This window comes from Megalobrama amblycephala, linkage group LG20, assembly GCF_018812025.1.
Source record: "Megalobrama amblycephala isolate DHTTF-2021 linkage group LG20, ASM1881202v1, whole genome shotgun sequence".
NCBI classification, from domain to species: Eukaryota; Metazoa; Chordata; class Actinopteri; order Cypriniformes; family Xenocyprididae; genus Megalobrama; species Megalobrama amblycephala.
In genome coordinates this window covers 29,889,127-29,911,228 of record NC_063063.1, presented here as the reverse complement: position 1 = coordinate 29,911,228, position 22,102 = coordinate 29,889,127, and the positions used below count along the sequence as shown (strand labels likewise).

The 22,102-nt window shown below is 37.2% G+C and overlaps 1 protein-coding gene across 1 annotated transcript in view; it reads left to right on the top strand.

Moving 5' to 3' along the window:
- Positions 1-22,102, top strand: part of LOC125255463 (disintegrin and metalloproteinase domain-containing protein 12) — a 132,585-nt gene that overhangs the window by 16,959 nt on the left and 93,524 nt on the right. The window contains exons 2-3 of the mRNA XM_048170749.1: positions 11,523-11,635; positions 17,631-17,704. Coding sequence (XP_048026706.1) covers positions 11,523-11,635; positions 17,631-17,704 — 187 coding nt within the window. The remainder of the gene's footprint in view (positions 1-11,522; positions 11,636-17,630; positions 17,705-22,102) is intronic.

Sequence of the window (22,102 nt, the reverse complement as noted above, 5' to 3'; positions counted from 1 at the left end):
TACCCCTAAACCTAATCCTACCATAACTTCTCCCTAAAATCAGAGGGGAAAGATATGTGAATAACACTGGTGTGGAAGCACCTAACCCTGGTTAAAACCAAGTTTAAACCTGACATAAATGGTAAACTTGTCCCTCAAATCTTATTGGTTGATTGGAATGTTGTTCCAGGATCAACAAAGATGTTGATCCAGGAACATTTCGTACTTGGTGAAATCACATTCACCTAAAGGGTTCACATGTTCTTTACTTGATTTTTTTTTTTTTAAAGCTATTATCTGTTTAAATGCTTCAGTTTGTTTTCATGTTATAATAATATAATAAAAATTTAAGCATTTAAACTGATATAATATATCAGTTTAAATAGAGTTAGAACCGATATAATATATCAGTTTAATACTTCAATTATTTTTATATTTTAATATATTATATTGTTAGCCTTATAAAGCCTTGCCATTAAAAAGTTTGAAATCCCCTGATATAGAAAATATTGGAAATTCAACAAACATTTAATTTTGATGATTTTGCTAATAATTGACTGTAAAAAAAAAAACACATTACAGTTGTCCCAAACCATCTCAATGTAATTGCTCATATTATTATTATAAAGAATTGAACTGTCCTGCATGAAATTTTTTAAATAGAATTTCTTGGTAATGACTGGTACAGTTAACATAGCACTGTAAAAAAAAAAAAAAAAAACTCAAGTAACCTAAAATGTGCTTAATTTAGTTATTGAACTGCATGTTTTTGAAAATGAGTTAGCCGAATATATCACTAAGTTACATCAAGGATCAAATAAAATTTAAATGGCACATTAAAGTTAAAAGTTACAATTGCATGATGAAACCATTTTTTTGTGTGTGCTTACGTACGCTGTACAGGTTTGGTATAATAAATGTTTTTGCTCAGGTGGCCAAAACTGTCCGCTCAATAGAGAAAAGTTCTGCTCAGCAAGAAAAAAAATTAGAGGGAACATTGCTGACCACGATACCTTGGTTCTGAAATTTTACAAATGTGACGCTTTGAGCTCTGTTGAGTGGATTGGTAAACACTTCTGATTGGCTTTTGTGTTCACTCGCTCATCAGATATTTCTGCGATTAGCAATGATCAGTGCTTCAAAAACATGTTGTAAAAAGACATCAATGACGCTCTTCACCGAGCGCTTACACAGATACACACAGGAGTGGACCAGTGGACCGGTCAGCTGATAGATGCCTGCTCTCAAATGCTCCCTTTCCCGTTTTCAAACTTCAAACACTTGTGTGTGATTTCAAAAGCTTCCATGTGTTGATCATTATAGCCAATCACAGACATATCTGATGAGCGTGTGAACACAAAGGCCAATCACAGCATTAATATATTGTGTATTTCTTTTTTTTTTCTTGAAAATGATTGATTAGATTTATATTTACATATAATATCATAGTATTTTTATTATTTTTTGAAACTCTGCTATATTATCATTACCAAGGTCTCTTCTTGTAACGTCTGTAGCCACAAGCTTACATGAACTCGTTCAAAGAAACACAAGCCTCTTGGGGGGTATTTTACTAAATCCCAGTGTGTTTTCACTGAAAATTTTCCTCTTTTATCCCAACATGATGTGGACATCACCACTGATTACATTCATCTGTATCAGTGGATTATTTCATTATTCACCATAAGCCTGCACTCATGGATTTCCTGTTTTTCCCGGTAAAGATGGAGAAGGGGTGTTCCTCATCATCTGTCTCGGATTAACTATAATTATTTTTCCTTGAGGTATACAGAAGACCTGTGTTTTCTTCTGTCACACATTTGTTTCCAATGTAAGGATGCTCAGGACAGTTTGTCGTTGTAGCGATGGGTTCTTCATACTCTCATTGAGCGAGATCTCCAAAACCGCTGGAGGCAGAAACCGTGTATTTCTCTCTCGCTTCTTTATCTCACTCTCTATCTGGACTGCGGCCAGTGTTTTTTGCACAGCGTCTGTTTGAGCTTTCTTCTATTTTTCTCTTGGTTCGTGTGGAGAGTCATCAGCATGTCACCCGCGGCGGTGTTTTCATAAATAATCAAATGCAGTACAGCAGCGGGATATGAACATGCTGAGTGGCTTTTTCACAGGGAGATGCTGTCACTGAACTGCAGGTGTTTTCAAAGTGAACCATTAGTGGTTACCTGGGTAGTTGAGTAGATCTTGAGTGGAGACTTTCTGGAAAGACCAGCTAAGACCATCATTTACCACATTTATCACTTAAGTTCACGTCGTCTGGCAGTGTTTTAATGAGAGGGACCTCTTCCTGCATTGAGCCTGAGATCAGGATGACTGTGCTGGTTAGTGTTAGTTTAGTGCTGGTCTGACTGCTGGGCCAGTTTTTCCACGCTGTAAAACAGCTTGTGAAATTGGTCAAGCACTAAGGGTGAATGGTATGTTTTAGCTTGTTATGAGTAAGTTTATATCACAGCAACAATAGTAATGTGTGATGGAAGGTCTATGAAAAAAAAAGGTTTGCATATTTATGTTGTAATCACTATTTGAGTGAATTCAACACTTTAAAATGAAAAGTACTTAATATTTATGTATTTAGTTATTTATTTTAGAAATATTATCTCTTATATAAAATAATATCATATACTATATATTATATTAAATATTTATTATTGTATTTATTTATAATAATCATAATAATAATAATAATTATTATTTCTTTGTAATATTATCTCTTTTATAATGTGGTAATGCCTGTTTTGGATAATTGTTGTAAATGGATAAAACTTCAAATGAAAGGTACTTCACCTCAGTTTGTTTATTTATAATAATAATAATAATAATAATAATAATAATAATAATAATAGCTACTATTACAGAATTTTTTTTTTTCACTTTAGATTAAGGTCCAGTTCTCACTATTAACTATTAACTTCGACTTTTGCCTTAATAAACTCCTTATTGCTGCTTACTAATAGTTAGTAAGGTAGTTGTTAAGTTATGTATTGGGTATGGGATGTAGTACATGGTCATGCAGATCCCAAGGCATTGATATGTGCTTTATAAGTACTAATAAACTGCCTAATGTGAATGCTAATAAGCAACTAGTTAATCGTGAGAATTGACCCTTCGCAGGGAGTTTGATTGACAAGTGTTCTAACCAATCAGAACGCCGAATCCGCCATTTTGTCCGACAAAGCAGTCAGGAGTTAGAAGATTAACCTCGGTGGAGTTAAGCTTGAAAAATGTTGTATATTGACGTCTTTCCGCGTTTGAAACAACATTCATTCTCATGTTCATTCATGTTTATTTGATGCTATACATGAACTAGTAGTAAGAGATGATCAGTTTACGAGCCTCTTGAGCTGACGCGCTACAGCAATCTGTCACGACCATGGTCACGACACATTAAAGAGCCACAAAACGGTTTTTATTGTTTGAATTTCTTAAAAAACTACACAGTTTGAAAGATGGGACTTTGTTTAATATCATAAGTAACCTGCTTTGTCTTGTCTGTCGACGTGTTGTCAGTGTCCTCTTTGCTCCGCAATGTATTTTTCACTGCGTGTGGCGTGACAGCTCCACGGTCAAGTAAGGTATTCTGGCTGGTTTAATGGTTCAGGTAGTGTGGTGAGGTCAAACTAGCATACTAGTATCCAAATAACAACATACTATGTGCTTGTTATTTTAGCAGTCAGATCTGTGTACTTCAGTCCAGGGAAAGGCTGCGCTCTTAGTAAAAGAGGACTTTTCACAACAACAGATAAAAGATTTGGTGCTCCATTTGCAATGAAAGAAAAAAGACTGTGAGGAAATGGTTATTATTGCGCAGGCTGTCACATCGCGGGCTTGTGTAAGACAGAAAACAGCCCCCTGGGTGTTCAGGAGGAGTGTAGGGCTCGTTTGCTTTCACTGTATCGCCGAGGCTTTAGAAGGGGTTTGTGGTTGCTATATTGAAGTGGTTGTGAGCCAAAAACTGCATGATTAACTTTTGGAGATGTTTTTTCTCACATCCCCTCAGGTCCAGATGTCAGACAAAGATGCTGTATGTGAACTTTACTTCAGACTCCCACTGGAGATTAAAGACTTTTTGTTGCATCTTGGCATTGTAAAGTTGTCAGACCTACAAGATCTGCTCAAACTTGCGGTTGAAACGCCAGTTCACATGGATGCTGACTTGACACTACTAAGGCATTCTGTCTGGGAAATCTAGTTTAAAGGGCACCTATTATGCAAAGTTCACTTTTACATGGTGTTTGAACATAATTGTGTGTTGGCAGTGGGTCACAACCATCCTATGATAAAACATTTTTTAATCCCCATAAATCATAAGCAGTGTCTCAGAACAAGCCGTTTTCATTTACTGAGCAATATGATGTCATACTGTTCAGGCCCCGCCCAAGACTGTTGACGAACTCTGCCGTATTAGCATAGACTCCGCCCTGAGCGAGTTGTACACTGTTCTGCCATTATCTCCAAGCCGGAGCAGCTGTAGCGACAGGAATGTCTCGTAAACAACTCAGGTGTTTTGCTGTTGGATGTAAGAGTGAACATAACAGTCATCATTTATCCCCGACATAAGAGACCGACCGTCTGACCGTTTCGGACAATTTGAGTGCGTGAGATTGTCCTGTTTTGTTTTGTCTGTATGCCGGAGCATGAGCTCTTGAAGCTCCGCCCTCTTCTTGAAAGGGGGCGGGAGCAGCAGCTCAGTTGCATTTAAAGGGACACACACAAAAATGGCACGTTTTTGCTCACCCCCAAAAAGTGGCAATTTTAACATGCTATAAAAAATTATTTATGGAGTATTTTGAGCTGAAACTTCACATACACACTCTGGGGACATCCGAGACTTATTTTACATCTTGTAAAATGGGGCATAATAGGTCCCCTTTAAGATAGTCCTAGCTAGTTTAATTGGTCTTCATCTTAAAAATGTATGATAATTTGATATAATTTTTGGTTCAGTAATGAAACTCTAGAGGGCGCAGGCTTATAGGTCCTTTACATGCAATCTGCAAACAATCACATCATTACCACATAGTTGATTGGCCTCTGCTGATCCTGCAGCCAATGAGACTGTTTGCTCAACATTTAAATAATCTGGTTCATTGTTTGCTGTAAGCTAGTTCTGGAGTTCCTCTGAACCCCTCCACCTCCCCCAGCTCCACCCGTCTATATCTGCTACAAATGTATCTATTTATGCATCACCAGCAGCACATCTTACATGCTCACAGCAGTGTGTCTGTGTATCTATTAGCAGCAGCAGAGTAGCACATCTAGTCCGCCAAGATCAAATACATTAACATTGCCATATTCTGTAACATGCTAAATGATTGAAATATATAACCACTAACCATGAATTATTGAAATGTATATTTAATCCATGGTTACTTTCATTAAGTCAGTTTTAAGTATAGCTGGTTGCCCAGCCTGAAAAGTGTCCAAAATAAATCTAAAGCCACCAATATATCACCCTTACCGGACTGAGACCAGTTCAGACCAGCTTAGGCTGGTTTATGCTTTTTTCCCCAAGTGGGGAATATAGAGACCATCATGTTATTGCTCAGAAGTTTCCTCAGGGCTGATGTCAATTTCAGGCAATTATGTCACTGTGGACTTTAGGAGCATCTATATAGAGTCTTTAAAAAGAAATTTGACTATTTCTGATGGTGTTTCAGAGATCAAAGCAAAAAACTGTCATTTATTCACACAAACACAGTTTGTGCATTCATTTACCACATTTTTCCTTTCAAATATTGAAAAAAGGATTTGCATCTGGAAATGACATAAGATTTCTGAGCCACTGCTTTAAGGCTTTATACCTTTCAGTCATTTGCTCTCATAAATCCAGTACAAAAAATCTGCCTATAAAGAACAAACACATATAACATAGACGCTCCCAACCACACGATAGCTTTATTGACTCCACTGAAGATATATAAATAACAGCATGGGTGAAGAGTGTAATAGCTGAAGTTTCTCGCTCTGCTTTATTGAGCATGTAAATAAGTGCTGGAGCCACGTTCCCTCACCACATCTCTATAGCTTCATAATTTACTGACTCTCTTAAACGGCTCCACCACACAAGCAGGAGTTTCTGAAATGAACAAATATCGCTTGTTGTTAGGTTCACATGGAGCTCGAGCTCTCCCATCCATTACCCCGTTTACAAGTGAACATTAAAAGCCCTGCTGTGTCGCGCTAACAATAGCGACCATTCACCCACAACTGTGCTAATGTGAAAGAAGCCAGTTGCTCATAGAGGTGTACGGCTTCTTCAAAGGACCACCGAAATGAAACGGCTACAAACGTGATGACGATTCCATGTGTGTGTCGGCCGTGCTCGTAAAATAGTGACGTCAGCGTAGACCCGGCCACTCTGTCACCCAAACTAACCTCAAAACCTGAAGCATTAGGCTTCAGAGGGCTGCTTTCAGAAGCAGTTAGTGTTGGATTCAGATCTGTCAAGCTCTGGGCTTGATTGTTTAGGATCGGTTTTATTGCCATGGAAATTATGGCTAATTCTACATCAGCCATAAGAAATATAGCCTCAGCCGTGTATTGGGGTGGTTTGGTGTAGCGGTTAAAGCTGCAGTCACACTAAACGCTGTGTTCCTTTGACTTCAGTTCATATAAATGCAAGCGTGGGAGAGGAGAGTGACTCTCCTGTTTACATATAATAATAATAATTATTATTACAATTTTTTTGAGTTCTGTTGACATAATATTGTTGATCATTACATCAATTTAATATTGTTTGTAATTTAAACTCAAATTTCTGCGTTAATTGGCTTTTTAAAAAAAGTTAAGTTGTAAATTAAGTTGTAGTAAATTAATGAAATTGTCTTGATAACTCTAGCATGTTTTGCATAGGACTGGATAAGGAGAATAAATATTGAAATTAAATTATTTTGAACAAATTATTTTATTCCTTTTTAGGGATGAGAAAGACCTGATAGTGTTTAATGTTTTGAAGATTGACATTTAAAGGAGTTTCTGTAATGTTGAAGTTTTTGTGGTTAGCATTGTGCTGAAGAATAGATAATGAAGGTAAATACTACATTGGCTCTATAAGCAATGACTGCGCTAATGCCAGTGACAAGTAATATCTTACTTGTTCATTAAATATACATGTTAAATAAGTTATGCTAACATGTGCTATGATAGCTGCTGATTTGAACTGAAAAAGATAAGATTAATTGGTTCCAGGGCTACAACTCTGGTAGTTGGAGCGACTTAATTAGTAATCAACTTAAAGGATTAATTCACTTTCAAATAAAATTTTCCTGATAATTCACTCACCCCCCATGTCATCCAAGATGTTCATGTCTTTCTTTCTTCAGTTGAAAAGAAATTAAGGTTTTTGATGAAAACATTCCAGGATTATTCTCCTTATAGTGGACTTCAATGGCCTCCAAATGGTTGAAGGTCAAAATGACAGTTTCAGTGCAGCTATAAAGGGCTTTAAACGATACCAGATGAGGAATAAGGGTCTTATCTAGCGAAACGATTGGTCATTTTCTGAAAAAAATACAACTGTACATGGTTTATATAAACAAATGATCGCCTTACGGGTGCTTCCTCCAAAACCACACTTTTGTATTCTTCAAAAAGTTTACGCTGTATGTCCTACACCTTCCCTATTCTACTTACGGAATGAACGCAGCGCCAGTTCCATTTTTTTCCGTAAGTAGAATAGGGAAGGTGTAGGACATACAGCGTAAGCTTTTTGAAGAATACAAAAGTGTGGTTTTGGCAGAAGCAAGTTCTTATTCTCTAGATAAGACCCTTATTCCTCGTCTGGTATCACTTAAAGCCCTTTGAAGCTGCACTGAAACTGTAATTTTGACCTTCAACCGTCTGGAGGCCATTGAAGTTCATTATAAGGAGAATAATCCTGGAATGTTTTCATCAAAAACCTTAATTTCTTTTCAACTGAGGAAAGAAAGACATGAATCTTGGATGACATGGGGGTGAGTAAATTATCAGGAAAATTTAGTTTGAAAGTGAACTAATCCTTTAAAAATTTGTGTTCATGCTACAAATTATTAAGTTCCTCTAACTCAGTGTAGCTTGTTGGTGGAACGTAAAATTACATTTAATTATATTTATAAAATAATAAAATTATAAAATAATAAATATTTATAAAATAATAAAATTGTCTTAACATATTTTCTTAATTTATTAATACTTTTATTTAGCAAGGGCACATTAAATTAATCAAAAGTGCCAGTAAAGGCATTTATAATTTTACAAAAGATTTCCATTCCAAATAAATGCTGTTCTTTTGCACTTTCTGTTCAACAAAGAACTGTGAAAAAAATGTATCATGGTTTCCTCAAAAATATAAAGCAGCACAACTGTTTTCAACATTAATAATAAGAAGAAATGTTTCTTGAGCCGCAAATCAGCATATTAGAATGATTTCTGAAGGATCATGTGACACTGAAGACTGGAGTAATGATGCTGAAAATTCAGCTTTGCACCACAGGAATAAAGTACAGTTTAAAATATATTAAAATCCAAAACAGTTATTTTGAATCATAATACAATTTCACAATATTACTGATTTTACAGTATTTTTTGATCATGGCTCTGTTTATTTGAGTGTTTCAGAGAGTCTGTAAATGTGCTGACCGAGTCATTTCACAATGTTATCTGTCCAGTGTCTGTTTCATTTCACAGTGTGTCCAGCGAGTGGGAAACCCTCGTATCAGACATAAAGCAGAGCTTAGATGACTAATCTATAGCCTCAGTCTGAGAGGAAGACCTGCTCGCTGTAACACACACACACACACTTTGGTTCATTCTGCGAGAGAGACAGCGCTGTCTGTCCATGAGTCCAGAACAGAGGAACTTTGAGGTCTATGAGGCCGTCTGATTGTGGGATGAAAATATGAAATACATCCAAAACCTAGTGAACTACTTTGCTACTTAAAATCTGCCAGCATATAATTGCTAGTTACCTTTTGGAACGGCTGTCATGTTGGATGCGTGCCTATGATGCCTTACGATGCTTATTTAAAATGCAAATTAAGTTCATTGTTTACAATAGTTGATTGCAGCTATAATCTTTTCATTTCTCACTTGCACGCATTATAAATCAAGAAGATCTGTATGTATTGCAAAGAGGATGTTTCAGTTGTTTACAAAGATTTAATGAAGACAAATAATGTAAGGCAGTAGCATATAGATGCTAGTGAACTCTTTTGTTTGGACTGGCGTGGCGTTCTGCACGTTTAAGGCTCGTTCAGTGGGTTTGTATTGTAAACTAAACTCTTAACAGCTCGGCTGTGACTGCATAATGAAGTGTTTTCCTGCATGATTAACGAAATGCACTGCTGCTGTCATTCTTGATAAATGCTTGATGTGAATGTGTGTGTTGTTGTCAGAGAGTTCAGTGAGTGTAAATGTGTTTATATTGTTAACGTCTCTGTGGTAAACTGTATTGTCTGGGAGGAAACAGTTTGCTTACGCTTGTACAGAAACACACAGGATCTGTTCCAAAACTACTGTAGTGAGCTGCTGTGCTGGCATAGAAAACTAAAATTATATATATATATATATATATATATATATATATATATATATATATATATATATATATATATATATATATATATATATATAATTTTCATGGTTAGTATATATATTAGGCATAACATTATGAGCACTGACAGGTGAAGTGAATAACACTGATTATCTCTTCATCACGACACCTGTTAGAAGATGGGATATATTAGGCAACAAGTGAACATTTTGTCCTCAAAGTTGATGTGTTAGAAGCAGGAAAAATGTGCAAGCGTAAGGATTTGAGTGAGTTTGACAAGGGCCAAATTGTGATGGCTAGACGACTGGGTCAGAGCATCTCCAAAACTGCAGCTCTTTTGGGGTGTTCCCGGTCTGCAGTGGTCAGTATCTATCAAAAGTGGTCCCAGGAAGGAACAGTGGTAAACCGGCGACAGGGTCATGAGCGGCCGAGGCTCACTGATGCACGTGGAGAGCGAAGGCTGGCCCGTGTGGTCCGATCCATCAGACGAGCTGCTGTAGCTCAAATTACTCCAGAAGTTAATGCTGGTTCTGATAGAAAGGTGTCAGAATACTCAGTGCATCACAGTTTGTTGCGTATGGGGCTGCAGACCAGTCAGGGTGCCCATACTGACCCCTGTCCACCGCCAAAAGCGCCAGCAGTGCGCATGTGAGCATCAGAACTGGACCACAGAGCAATGGAAGAAGGTGGCCTGGTCTGATGAATTTTCTTTTACATCACGTGGATAGCCGGGTGCATGTGCGTCACTTACCTGGAGAACACATGCATTGTTGAGACCATGTACACCCTTTCATGGAAACGGTATTCCCTGGTGGCTGTGGCCTCTTTCAGCAGGATAATGCTCCTGCCACAAAGCAAAAATGGTTCAGGAATGGTTTGAGGAGCACAACAATGAGTTTGAGGTGCTTGGGCTCCAAATTCCCCAGATCTCGAATCCAATCGAGCATCTGTGGGATGTGCTGAACAAACAAGTCAGATCCATGGAGGCTCCACCTTGCAACTTACAGGACTTAAAGGATCTGCTGCTAACATCTTGGTGCAGATACCACAGCACACCTTCAGGGGTCTAGTGGAGTCCATGCCTCAACGGGTCAGGGCTGTTTTGGCAAAAAAAGGGGGACCAACACAATATTAGGAAGGTGGTCATAATGTTATGCCTGATCAGTGTGTGTGTGTGTATATATATATATATATATATATATATATATATATATATATATATATATGTATGTATATGTGTGTGTATATATGCAAGAAATATATTGTTATGACTCAAAAATAAAAAGTTAAACTAGCCTGCAATATGTATTACTGAATGTGTTTGACATTGAAAAAATGAAAAAGTATAAATGGCTTTTTATACTTGATTTTTGACTTTTTTGTTTATACTTGACTTTAATTTGATTTATGCTGAATGAAAAAAAAATATATTAAAATGAATTATTGCAGTTACAAAAACTGGAAAAGAAAGACTAGCCAGGAACTCATTCATTGAATGAAGTGACCTTGTGTTAAATTAAATCAGTCGTCACAGACCTCTGTTGTGTGAGAGAAAGTAGAGATCAGCTGTGCGTTTTCATTTGAGTGAGATCTCTTGTGGCCGCACTGTACAGATGTGAATTTGTGCCGTACATGTGATGTCACTTTAATGCAGCATATAAGTATGGACGAGGCCACAAGAACAAGCTTCATTAGGTCATTATAAATGTTTGATCTGAATCGAATCAGGCCTGAAATAGATGGTTGCAGTTTCCAGGGAGATTGTTGTCAGGGCAAACCTGATGTTTGAGAGCATCGATTAACAATGTTGTTCATGGCGTCACTGCTGCAGGCTGCAAATACAAACGATGAATAGATTTTTATAAAGCATGGACTGAAGAATCTTAGACTGATTTTGAATAAGCAGTGCTCAGCAGGGTTAGTCTGTGAATTAGTGGTTTCGTCGGTCAATGAAAAGTTTAGATATGGAGATGTCATGTACTTGTTTTTCTTCTTTCAGCTGCCTATCCGAGCCAACACGACACACTAAACACGCTGGAGCATTATGACGTAATTGAACCACACCTGCTCATTGGAGGACAGCAGAGGCCGGTTAGTCTCATCAAGTCACTGGTAAGTCACTCAAGCCCTTAATTTCTTTCTAGTTCAATATCTTGTGCTTTTTTCCATGTTCGTCTTTCTTTAGTGTGTAATGTTGCTGTTTGAGCTTGAAAAATGTCCTCCAGCGGGAGTGATTCTCTATATCAGTATCACTGTTTCTAAACTCCCTGAAACACCTCTGTTGTAGTCTTGAGTTTTCTTCTGGGAATAAACACATCACATTATTCCTCATTTAAATAATTCCCATCCAATACATATGCAAAATAAAGGGGTGGGGCCTAGTTAAGTTAGTTAATAGTGTGTTGCAACTCACAGTTATGGTAAGGAACTTTCCAAGACATGTTCAAAGCACTTGACCAATCACAACACACTGCTCCTGCCGACCAATCAGAGCACATTGTGCTTTTCGGAAGGAGGGGATTCATACAGACAGGAAGTGAACAGAGCTGCAACAGTGTCAAATATGTGAAAAATAATGTGTTTTATAAACATTCAAGCATGAAAACCTGTTCTAGTAGAGCCAAAAACAAAATCAAGACTTAATTGGTCCTCTTAACATATGCCATTATATGCCGACTTTAAAGATAAATGTGTTCAGTACAGATTATGATTACAAGCATGTTCTTTTTTGAGCAAGTTTGAACAGTTTGATTGACTGTTTGATTTTGGGAAGCAGCGAACAGACCTGCCTGTGAGGGAACATGATTCCTGGAGGGGAATTGTTGCTATTGTCCATAATGAAAAACATTTCTCAGCCAATTTATGGATTGAAGACATGCAGGCCTGTTTTGAAGCCCATTTGTTTGTTAGTTTATTTACTTGGAGTGTGTGTTTTTTTTTTTTTTCTTACTGGAGTTTGTAAAAGGGTTTTACAGACACATTTTACATGTGAACCGCCTTGAACAACAATCATAAAGAGTAAATCGGACCACCCAGGGATCAGTGTGTGTGTGTGTGTGTGTGGAGATTCAGCATTTGGAAGAAGGTAATTGAACTACCGTAGTAAAGATTTGTTGTAGCTTGTCTAAAACGGAATATATATCATTGCTTGAAAAAAGACTATTTGAACCTTTTCTACAACCAAAGCTGTTATTCAGTTCTGCACATTATCTTCCAGCTTTACTGTTTTTACTCTGATTCATTAATTGTTTTCAGACCATGCAACATTTCAAATGGCTAAGTTCATTTTCCTTTAAAGAGGTGGTTCTCCTAAAAATATAAATTGTCATTATGACAGTTATGACCTTATGATCCTCATGTTGTTACAAACCCATATGACTTTCTTTCTCCTGTGGACACACACACACACACACACACACACACACACAAATCTTTACACATTTTTTCCATACAATGACTGTTCAGCCACTTCTGTCAAGGTCAAAAAGAACAAAAAAAGTGTCATAAATAATCACAGAACCAAGTTTTATACTCTAAGAAACAGACAGTAATGTTTAGCGCTGGAAATCCTGTCCTGAAATTTGCATATTCAGATTTGTGTGGTTTATTTGGTTCAGTGGGCCGCTTTTATTTTGTTTTCAAGCATTTTTATTTATTTATTTTGGAGCTTGATGTCATCTGAAATAATACATTTTTTTTAAATGGAATGATGATGATTGAGAGATCATCAAATAAGCGTTCCTCAAACCCCGATGTATCATATACTCACATTTTAATATGATTTGTCTATAAAATGGATAATCAAGTAAACCTAAATTGCTTCAGTCCAGTAAGTATTCATCTTGAAATATTACCAATAATTAACAATGCAAAAGTTATTCTTACATTTGCTTTTTGAAAACTGAGCATCAAATAAGATACGTTAGGCTTTAAAGGGTTAAAATCTAGTGTTCCACAAGAAAAATAACAGCATATGGTTTTGGAACAACATGAGGGTGAATAAATGATGACAGCACTCTCATTTTTTGGTGAATTATTCCATTTAATATGGAGATTGCAAAACGCATAAGTTCTTCTTTTACAGCCCTTGTAGATTTGCACGCATGTTATTTATGGTATTTTGCCTTTAATATATAAGTCAAGGGAGCCAATAACTACGTGATATGACACAATCTGACCCACATCACCAGAACCAAGCACATGCTCTACCTGCTGCGCCAAGGCTTCAACTTCACATGTGTTTTTCAGATCATTGTTCTTCTTCATGACCCAGTTGGCATCGGCTCACTGACTGACACAATGACATTCTCCTGTACAGTTTCCTGGAGCAGCACAAGAACATCCCTGAATACTCCCAACATCACACATCAAGTCCAGGATGAGGCTCTTCAGCTGGAATGCTGTGTTTTGTTTTCGTGGGACATTTTTCATCTATTCTGACACTTTAAACTTTTGTTTCGTCCCTTTTTGCTCCAGTCCTCCAATGGCTGTTTAGATCCCCCAGGTGGTCTTCGATAAAATTGAGATGGGAGGTAATGTTATTGTTGGAGACCGGTGATTATTCAGTAATGCAAATCCCTCTTGGTCCTTTCCAGCAGATTTATTAATTAGTGATGGTGACTTGCCGACTGACTCGTTTGCTGACTCTTTCTGTAGGGCACCGGTAGGGGGAGAATGAATACTTCTATAAGCCAATGCCAGTCACATCTGAAGACCATTGAAAGCTTTGTTGAGTTTTTCGTACTTCTTGCTTTGAGGTTTTGGACTCTTGCATTGATTTAACTTTGAAACCTCTCTGAGGAACCCTTACAATAGTGTTAAGTTCGCTCCATTTGTTTGCTTAACTACAGATTTATGGCGGTCAGAGTTGTTAGCGGTGGATTTGTAACCAAGGTACATCCACAAGAGCGTCAACCCCCAATGTCTTTTCATCAGTGATTTATACACGCACTCTTATGAACCCACTTATTCCATGCGGTTTAATCATTTTTCAACCAAGACAGTGAACGTCCATGTGTTCAGTAAAGCAATAGGCCACAAGATGACGTACGTTACAGTGATTTTACCATGGGAAAGAGTTTGGAATCCCATATTTTCCTTGGGTTTCTCTGTTTTTCATCACTTGGATGAAGGTCAGCCCACATTCTAGGTCAAATTTATGCTAAACACTTAGAAAACGTTCTTTCACGATCTGATTTACCTTGTGTGAATTTGTCACGGTTGTAGCCACGCATTAACATACATATGCAATGACGCATTGAGCTCTTCATGTTAGACAGATGATTCATGCTTATTTCTGCTGTATTTTGTCAACGCCTGGCTGGTTTAAATCCATTTCCCTCAGAGCCTCGGAGTAAATCTGCCGAACTTTCAGACTTACTGAGCGTGAAGAGAATTAATGTCAGAGAGAATTGAAACATAAAACTAATCCTGACAGCTATAGACCTACGACACAATGGCGGATTCATTTTATCCTGCACAAAAGCCCACTCAAAGCTGGAAATGTGCTTTCTCTCACTTTCTATTGGTCTGAGGCCTCGCATTGTCTATTAGCAAGCGGTTGGAACTTCATCTTCCACAAATATAACTGCAAACAGAACATGAAACTGCTATTGGAACCCATTTTACTTTCATAATGTGATGCATTTCTGAACATTTAATGAGAATAAAAATGTAGGACCACATTGTTTTTCTTCAGTCTATAGGGAATATGGTCATTGACTTCAGTTGATATAACTGTGTGGATAAACCAGCTCTTTTACTCACACTATTTACTCATTAAGTCATGCAACTGAATCCATAAACTCTCACATAACATTTCAAATTATTATCAGTAAATCAAAACCAAGTAAATGTTGAAAAGCAAGCCATCAGACTCTTTGACAGATTGAAGTGTGCTGAGATGGGTTCGCCATCACAACATGGTGTTTATAGAGCGTCCAGAAGTGCCACGTGTGTGTAATTGTGTAATCAACCAATCAGCTGCCATCTCTTCAAGTGGCAATCAGCCAATTGTCAACCAGCGTTTTGTAGGTGGATGCAGATGAAATGCTAATGCAGCAACAGGTGTCTAATGAGATGGTTTGGTCTAATATTTTAAATCTGAGGGGCCGTTTAGTTTACACAACGCGCTTTTCAAAAACGGGAACTTTTTATCTGTTTTGGCTGCTCATTTACATGACAACGGCCTGAAAATGCAAACTTTTGAAAATGATACCATAAACAAATTACGAATAACGTGAAAATGGTGACGTCATGCGCATGTATATTACGGGCCCTATTTTAAAGATCTAAGCGTATGGCCCAAAATGCACAGCGCAAGTGCACTTAGGGAGTGTCCGAATCCATTTTTGCTGGTTTAACGATGGAAAAAATGGTTGGCGTAAACCTAAAAGGTTTATCCCTTATCTCTTAATGAGTAATGGGTGTGTTTTGGGCGTAGCGTGCAATAAACCAATCAGAGTCTCATCTCCCATTCCCTTTAAAAGCCAGTTGTTCTCGTGCCAGGGTGAATTTGATATTTACATGGCGGGATTTGCAAGCGGAAACACTTCTCTAGCAAGGAGACAGATCTGCTCATGCGTGAAGTGCGCTTGATGTGACCTTTCATGTTCCCATTTTGATGGATGTAATATCTGCTGTGATTCTGAATATCTCTTTCTTGGAATCTATTTTTTTTTAAACAATTTTTAAACCAAAAAGAAAAAAACAGAATATATTGTGTGTGTGTGTGTGTGTGTGTGTGTGTGTGTGTGTGTGTGTGTGTATATATATAAAATATGAATGTATATATTAAAGGTGCCCTTGATTCAAAAATTGAATTTACCCTGGCATAGTTAAATAACAAGAGTTCATTACATGGAAAAGACATACAGTGAGTCTCAAACCCCATTGTTTCCTCCTTCTTATATAAATCTCATTTGTTTAAAAGACCTCCGAAGAACAGGCGAATCTCAACATAACACCGACTGTTACGTAACAGTCGGGGTCTAGGCCCCAATATTTGCATAATGCCAGCCCACGTTCCCAACAATTATCAAAGGGATTACACAAGGGCAGCCAGTTAACGTCTGGAGCTGCACACAGCCGAATCATCAGACTAGGTAAGCAAGCAAGAATAACAGCGAAAAATGGCAGATGGAGCAATAATAACTGACATGATCCATGATATCATGATATTTTTTGTGATATTTGTAAATTGTCTTTCTAAATGTTTCGTTAGCATGTTGCTAATGTACTGTTAAATGAGGTTAAAGTTACCATCGTTTCTTACTGTATTCACGGAGACAAGACTGTCGTTATTTTCATTTTTTAAACACTTGCAGTCTGTATAATTCATAAACACAACTTCATTCTTTATAAATCTCTCCAACAGTGTAGCAATAGCCGTTAGCCACGGAGCCCAGCCTCAGATTCACTCAGAATAAAACTTTTAACATCCAAATAAATAATTTACTCACATAATTCGAAGCATGCATACAGCATGCATGACGAACATCTTGTAAAGATCCATTTGAGGGTTATATTAGCTGTGTGAACTTTGTAAATGCGCTGTAATATAGTTGACAGCTTGTGTGGCAGGAAGCACGCGACTTAAAGGGGCGGCGTCGAGTGTAAATCAGTGCATTGTTAATGATGCCCCAAAATAGGCAGTTAAAAAAATTAATTAAAAAAAATCTATGGGGTATTTTGAGCTGAAACTTCACAGACACATTCAGGAGACACCTTAGACTTATATTACATCTTGTGAAAGAACGTTCTTGGGCACCTTTAAATATTTAAATATTTATTTATTTATTTCTGTTTTCCCCCCACAAAAGTGGATTTACAATGCAAAATAACATTTTAATATGCATGTGGGGTTTTGACAGTACTAAATATATTTTAAAGTAATTTGAAACCAACTTTCCTTCAGGCTTTAACATGCTTATATAGAGCAAGCCACATTGTTGCCCTTTTCTACAATGAGTTTTATTTTTTTACCATCCATTAATGTGGGGATGTCTGATTACAGAAAATCTGATGTTTTAATATTTCTTTTTTTCAGGTGAAAATGCATTTCTTTCGTGCCTTCTGTCTCTGACTGCTCTCTGCATGTCTTTTTTAGGGTCATCCTGAATCACTGAAGGTGTCGATTGAAGTGGACGGTAAACAACTGCTACTTGCTTTACAGAAAAATGAGTAAGTCCTTCATTATTCTCTTTCTTTACCAAATACAAGGTACCATGGTACAATGACGGTAACAAAAGGTAACCATGGCACTTGACTCCTAAATATGATTTAAAAAAAAAAGATAAAATAAAAAAACTCCCATCATATAATTTAAAAGACAACTATGTATTTGTATGTTTAAAGACCCAATTCAAATTCTGGATAAATTAAATATTGTAAATATGATTCGATTTTTTTTTCTATTACATTACTGTGTTTTCCCTAGTACTGCACTGTACTGATTTATTTATTTATTCCAATATTTTATTATTTATTTGATATTTTTAAACTCTTTTATTATTTATTTATTTTAATATTTTTTTTATTTTACTTTATAGTACTCCCTAGCACTTCCTTCCAGACACCCTAAAGAAATGGTATTATTTATTTTCTACATTCACTTTCTTTCATATAAATGTATCTGTATCTGGTGAAAGATACCCTTCTGTGTATTTTTCATAGTTACAACACTATACAATTAATATGGGAGCACGTTCAAACAGAATCTGAATCTTTTGGCCATTTTATTTTTTATAACAGTTCTGACTCTTCTTGTTCTGTCAATTCTTGCATCATTGTGTTGCTCAGAATAAAATACTAGTGAAGCTATCAGTTCAGTGTATATTTTGGTAAAGTATTTGAGTATTTCATAAGGTACTGTATTGTATCTCCGTCTACCTTGTAAGACTCCATGTGTCCTGCTTTTAAAGGTTGAGTTGACACTGTAAGTCTGTGTTTCAGAAGTGGAGCGGTCAGTCAGGTTGGCGTAATGAAGCTTGTGTCAAACAAACTCTTGCCGACTCTCTTTCTGAATGCAAATGAACATTCGCTCTGACAGAGTCATGCTGGGAGCGACAAATCGCCACAGCAGAGTCTAATTACTGGATCTACCGCAGAGCGAACCGCTAATGTGGACACCCGTGTTGTGCAGCATATCATGCAGAAAGCCAGACAGGGGGAGTGTAGTTCTGAAGGGTAGATGAGCGGTAATGAAGTAAACCGAGGTCACCGCGTGAGCTTTAACTTCTGAGAACTCACCTCTGATTTTATTCAGGTTGACATTGATGTTCACGGTGAGAGTGATCGAGAACCCTTCTCTGGTAACACGGAGTGTGTGTGAATATGATCCAGAGCGTGAAGAGGAAAAAAAGAAACATTCTGAGGGCTGCGCCGTATTTAAATTTGCAGCGGGTGAATTATACAGTCATTGACCTTGAAGTTATAGACTTCTTAGAGACTACATTCACTGTGCTGCTAAATTTGGCCCAGATCTTATTTTCCTTATCAGACAGTACATTAAAATGAAACTTGGCCACTTACAAAATGTGAGTCTTGCCATGTTAATGATGAATTTACAAGCTATCATCATGGAAAAAGAAGATGCAATGCAATTTAATGGGGCGCATTTGAACTACTCAGTCGCTGGCTTAAACAACCACTGGGTGGTTGATTATGAATTCACTTTTTTAACTTTAGTTAGTGTTTAATGTTGCTGTTTGAGCATAAACAACATCTGCAAAGCTACGACGCTCAAAGTTCAATGCAAAGGGAGATATTTTCTTTTAAAGAAATCACTGTTTAAGGACTACAACAAATGGCTGGTAGGGACTACAACGAGCTTCTTCCTGGGTTAGGAACGCCGGACTGCTTCACGAACGAGGATCAATTCAATGCTGGATTTGCACTAAAGATGAACAGAAAAAAACACATGCTTGTCGATGAGTTCAATCAACTCCGCAGCAACTACATAAATTTATCCACTAACCATTCAGAAACGTCTAAAAGTTGTAACTTCTTCCTGAGTCTCTCCATCAGTGTCGACTCCGGTTTGAACAATGTAAGGCTGAACACCGTTACTGACAATCCTCATTTTGGCTGCGTGAGATTCTCCAGCTTTGTTGTTGTTGAGCTGTTAAAGCTCCGCCCTCTTCTGGAAAGGGGGCCGGGAGCAGCAGCTCATTTGCATTTAAAGGGACACACACAAAAATGGCATGTTTTTGCTCACACCCAAAAAGGGGCAAATTTGACAAGCTATAATAAATGATCTGTGGGGGATTTTGAGCTGAAACTTCACAAAAATCATTATGTCTATGGAATGTCCCCATAAAACATGGAAACTGTGTGTGTGCATGTTCGTGTGGGTGTGGGTGTCTGCAGAAAACCAGAATTGCAATAGAGGCCATTTTCCACAAAACTTCAACTTCAGTGTTATTGTGACTTTTGGCTGAGGTTGGAAGTGGTCAGACAGTGTTGTGTGGAAATGAAATCCAGCATGTGTAATACTGTATAAGGAAGAGAAAGCGAGAGATCCCGTGTGAGCCTCCTGCTCCAGTGAAGCTGATGAATTCCAGTTGTTAAAACTGGATGAAGCAGAGCAGAGTAAAAAAAAAAAAAAAAAACATTTGTCAAATGAAATTATCAAAATTGAAAGCTCATATTTGTTTTTCATCCTCTCTGATTTCAGCACAGGAAGTTGTGTGAGGTGGTCAAGCATGTTCATTTTAGTTCTTTCATATGAAGCAACAATGACCGTTTTATGTTCCTAACTGCATCGACTTTTAGTCAATGTCAGGTCAATGTATGTTTTGCATTTGCATTCTGTAGGAAACACTGGCACGACGTGCGAGTCCTGTATTGAGTTAGAGAGAGACTCAATATGATAAGATATTTAAAGGTCATACTAATGCATGTGTCAGTGCATTTCTGTAGCTGACGGACGACATGTAAAGGTGAATTAAATAGTCACAAATGTCTGAATGAGCCCATCAATCTTAGTTCATCTAGATAAGAACATGAATTCAATTTATTCTTCTTCATTTTATTCAAAGCCCCTAATTAAGTTGTATAAGTAAATTTAATTTCTGTGAATAACCTGATCTGAAAATGAAGTTAAAATTGGTTCAGAACAAAGTACATTATTCATCTTCCAAGTCAAACGCAAAAGTATAATTTGTGCTCAGTGGGACGGCATCACTTCTGTAGTTTCTGAGGTTGTAGGGAGTATTGAACTGCGTTACGGTGTTGCACTAACTATAATGTTGGTTATTAGGGCTGAAATGATGCATATTAATATACCAAACATTGTAATGCAATAAATAACCTAGGGCTGATACTAAAGATTATTTTTTATTTAGATTTTTCCATTGTTAATATGTTAAGTATAGCAGTTGGATGTAATAGTCTGAACTCTGTTGCTAATTTTAACCTTTACTATCATACTAATGTACCAAATGAGAGGGTTCCCTAGTTTATCACATTAGTTGGGAGAGATATTTTTTAAAATATTAAATAAATAAATAATACAAGTGCATTTCCGATTATAATCGGCACTAGCCATTGTTGGGCTGAATTTATCCCTACTTGACATTTGTAGTTATTGCAGCCCTATCTTATTGCATTAGGATGTTCTGTATATAATAATGTGCATTGATATGTTGGTATATTAGCATGTAGGTTATTTAGTGCATTAGAGAGTGTTGGAGTTTTAGTGTGTTGGGTTGTATATAATGTGTATTTTTCTGCTTACTCATGTTGCATACAATCTTAATTAGACATGCAATCTTTAATGTATTTAAGCAGGATGAGAAGCGATTTTTGGACTGTTCCCATGGTAACACGGGGGGCGTGTGAGATAGAGACAGAGGGGTGCAGACAACCTCTGTGAAAAGCATCTCATGAGCGCTGGAGACATGTTATTATCAGAGACACGACCTCTCTATGTGCCAGACAGGAGAACAAGGGCTGCACAACACCTTCTCACTTTATCATGAAGTGATAAAGCTGAACAGATGATGAATATGGAAAGTGTTTCAGATGGAACACAGAGGCTGATCCACAGGAACATTAGAAGGGAAGATAAGATTCAGCTCTTTTGGAACACACACACACACACACACACACACACACACACATGCAACTTCTGTTAAAGTTCTGTTATATATTTTTTTCTTGTTTTTATGTTCATTTATGCCAGTGGTTCTCAATTTATTTTGCTTTTTGGAAACCCAACACTATACCAAAATTATAAAACATGTTCTGTTAGCCAAAACAATTATTAGGTATTTTTTTTTGTGTAGTTTAGTGACTCATGTTTATTCATAGCACCTATTTTAATTTGTTTAGACATTTTCAGAGATGCAAGCTCTTGGCCGTTAGGGGCTGTTCAGTGCTCGTGTACCCGCTGAGAACAGTTTCATCTCGGCCAGTGCTTCAGGGATTTGCCATTGGCGCTTATAGTGGTTAAACATGAGATATAAAACATAAAACGGGCAATATTTGGTCTTATTAATCTATTACTTGTTCCTGAGCACATCAAATTGGGGCACTGTTAAATTTCATAATTTAATATCAAGTCTATATTTAACTTGC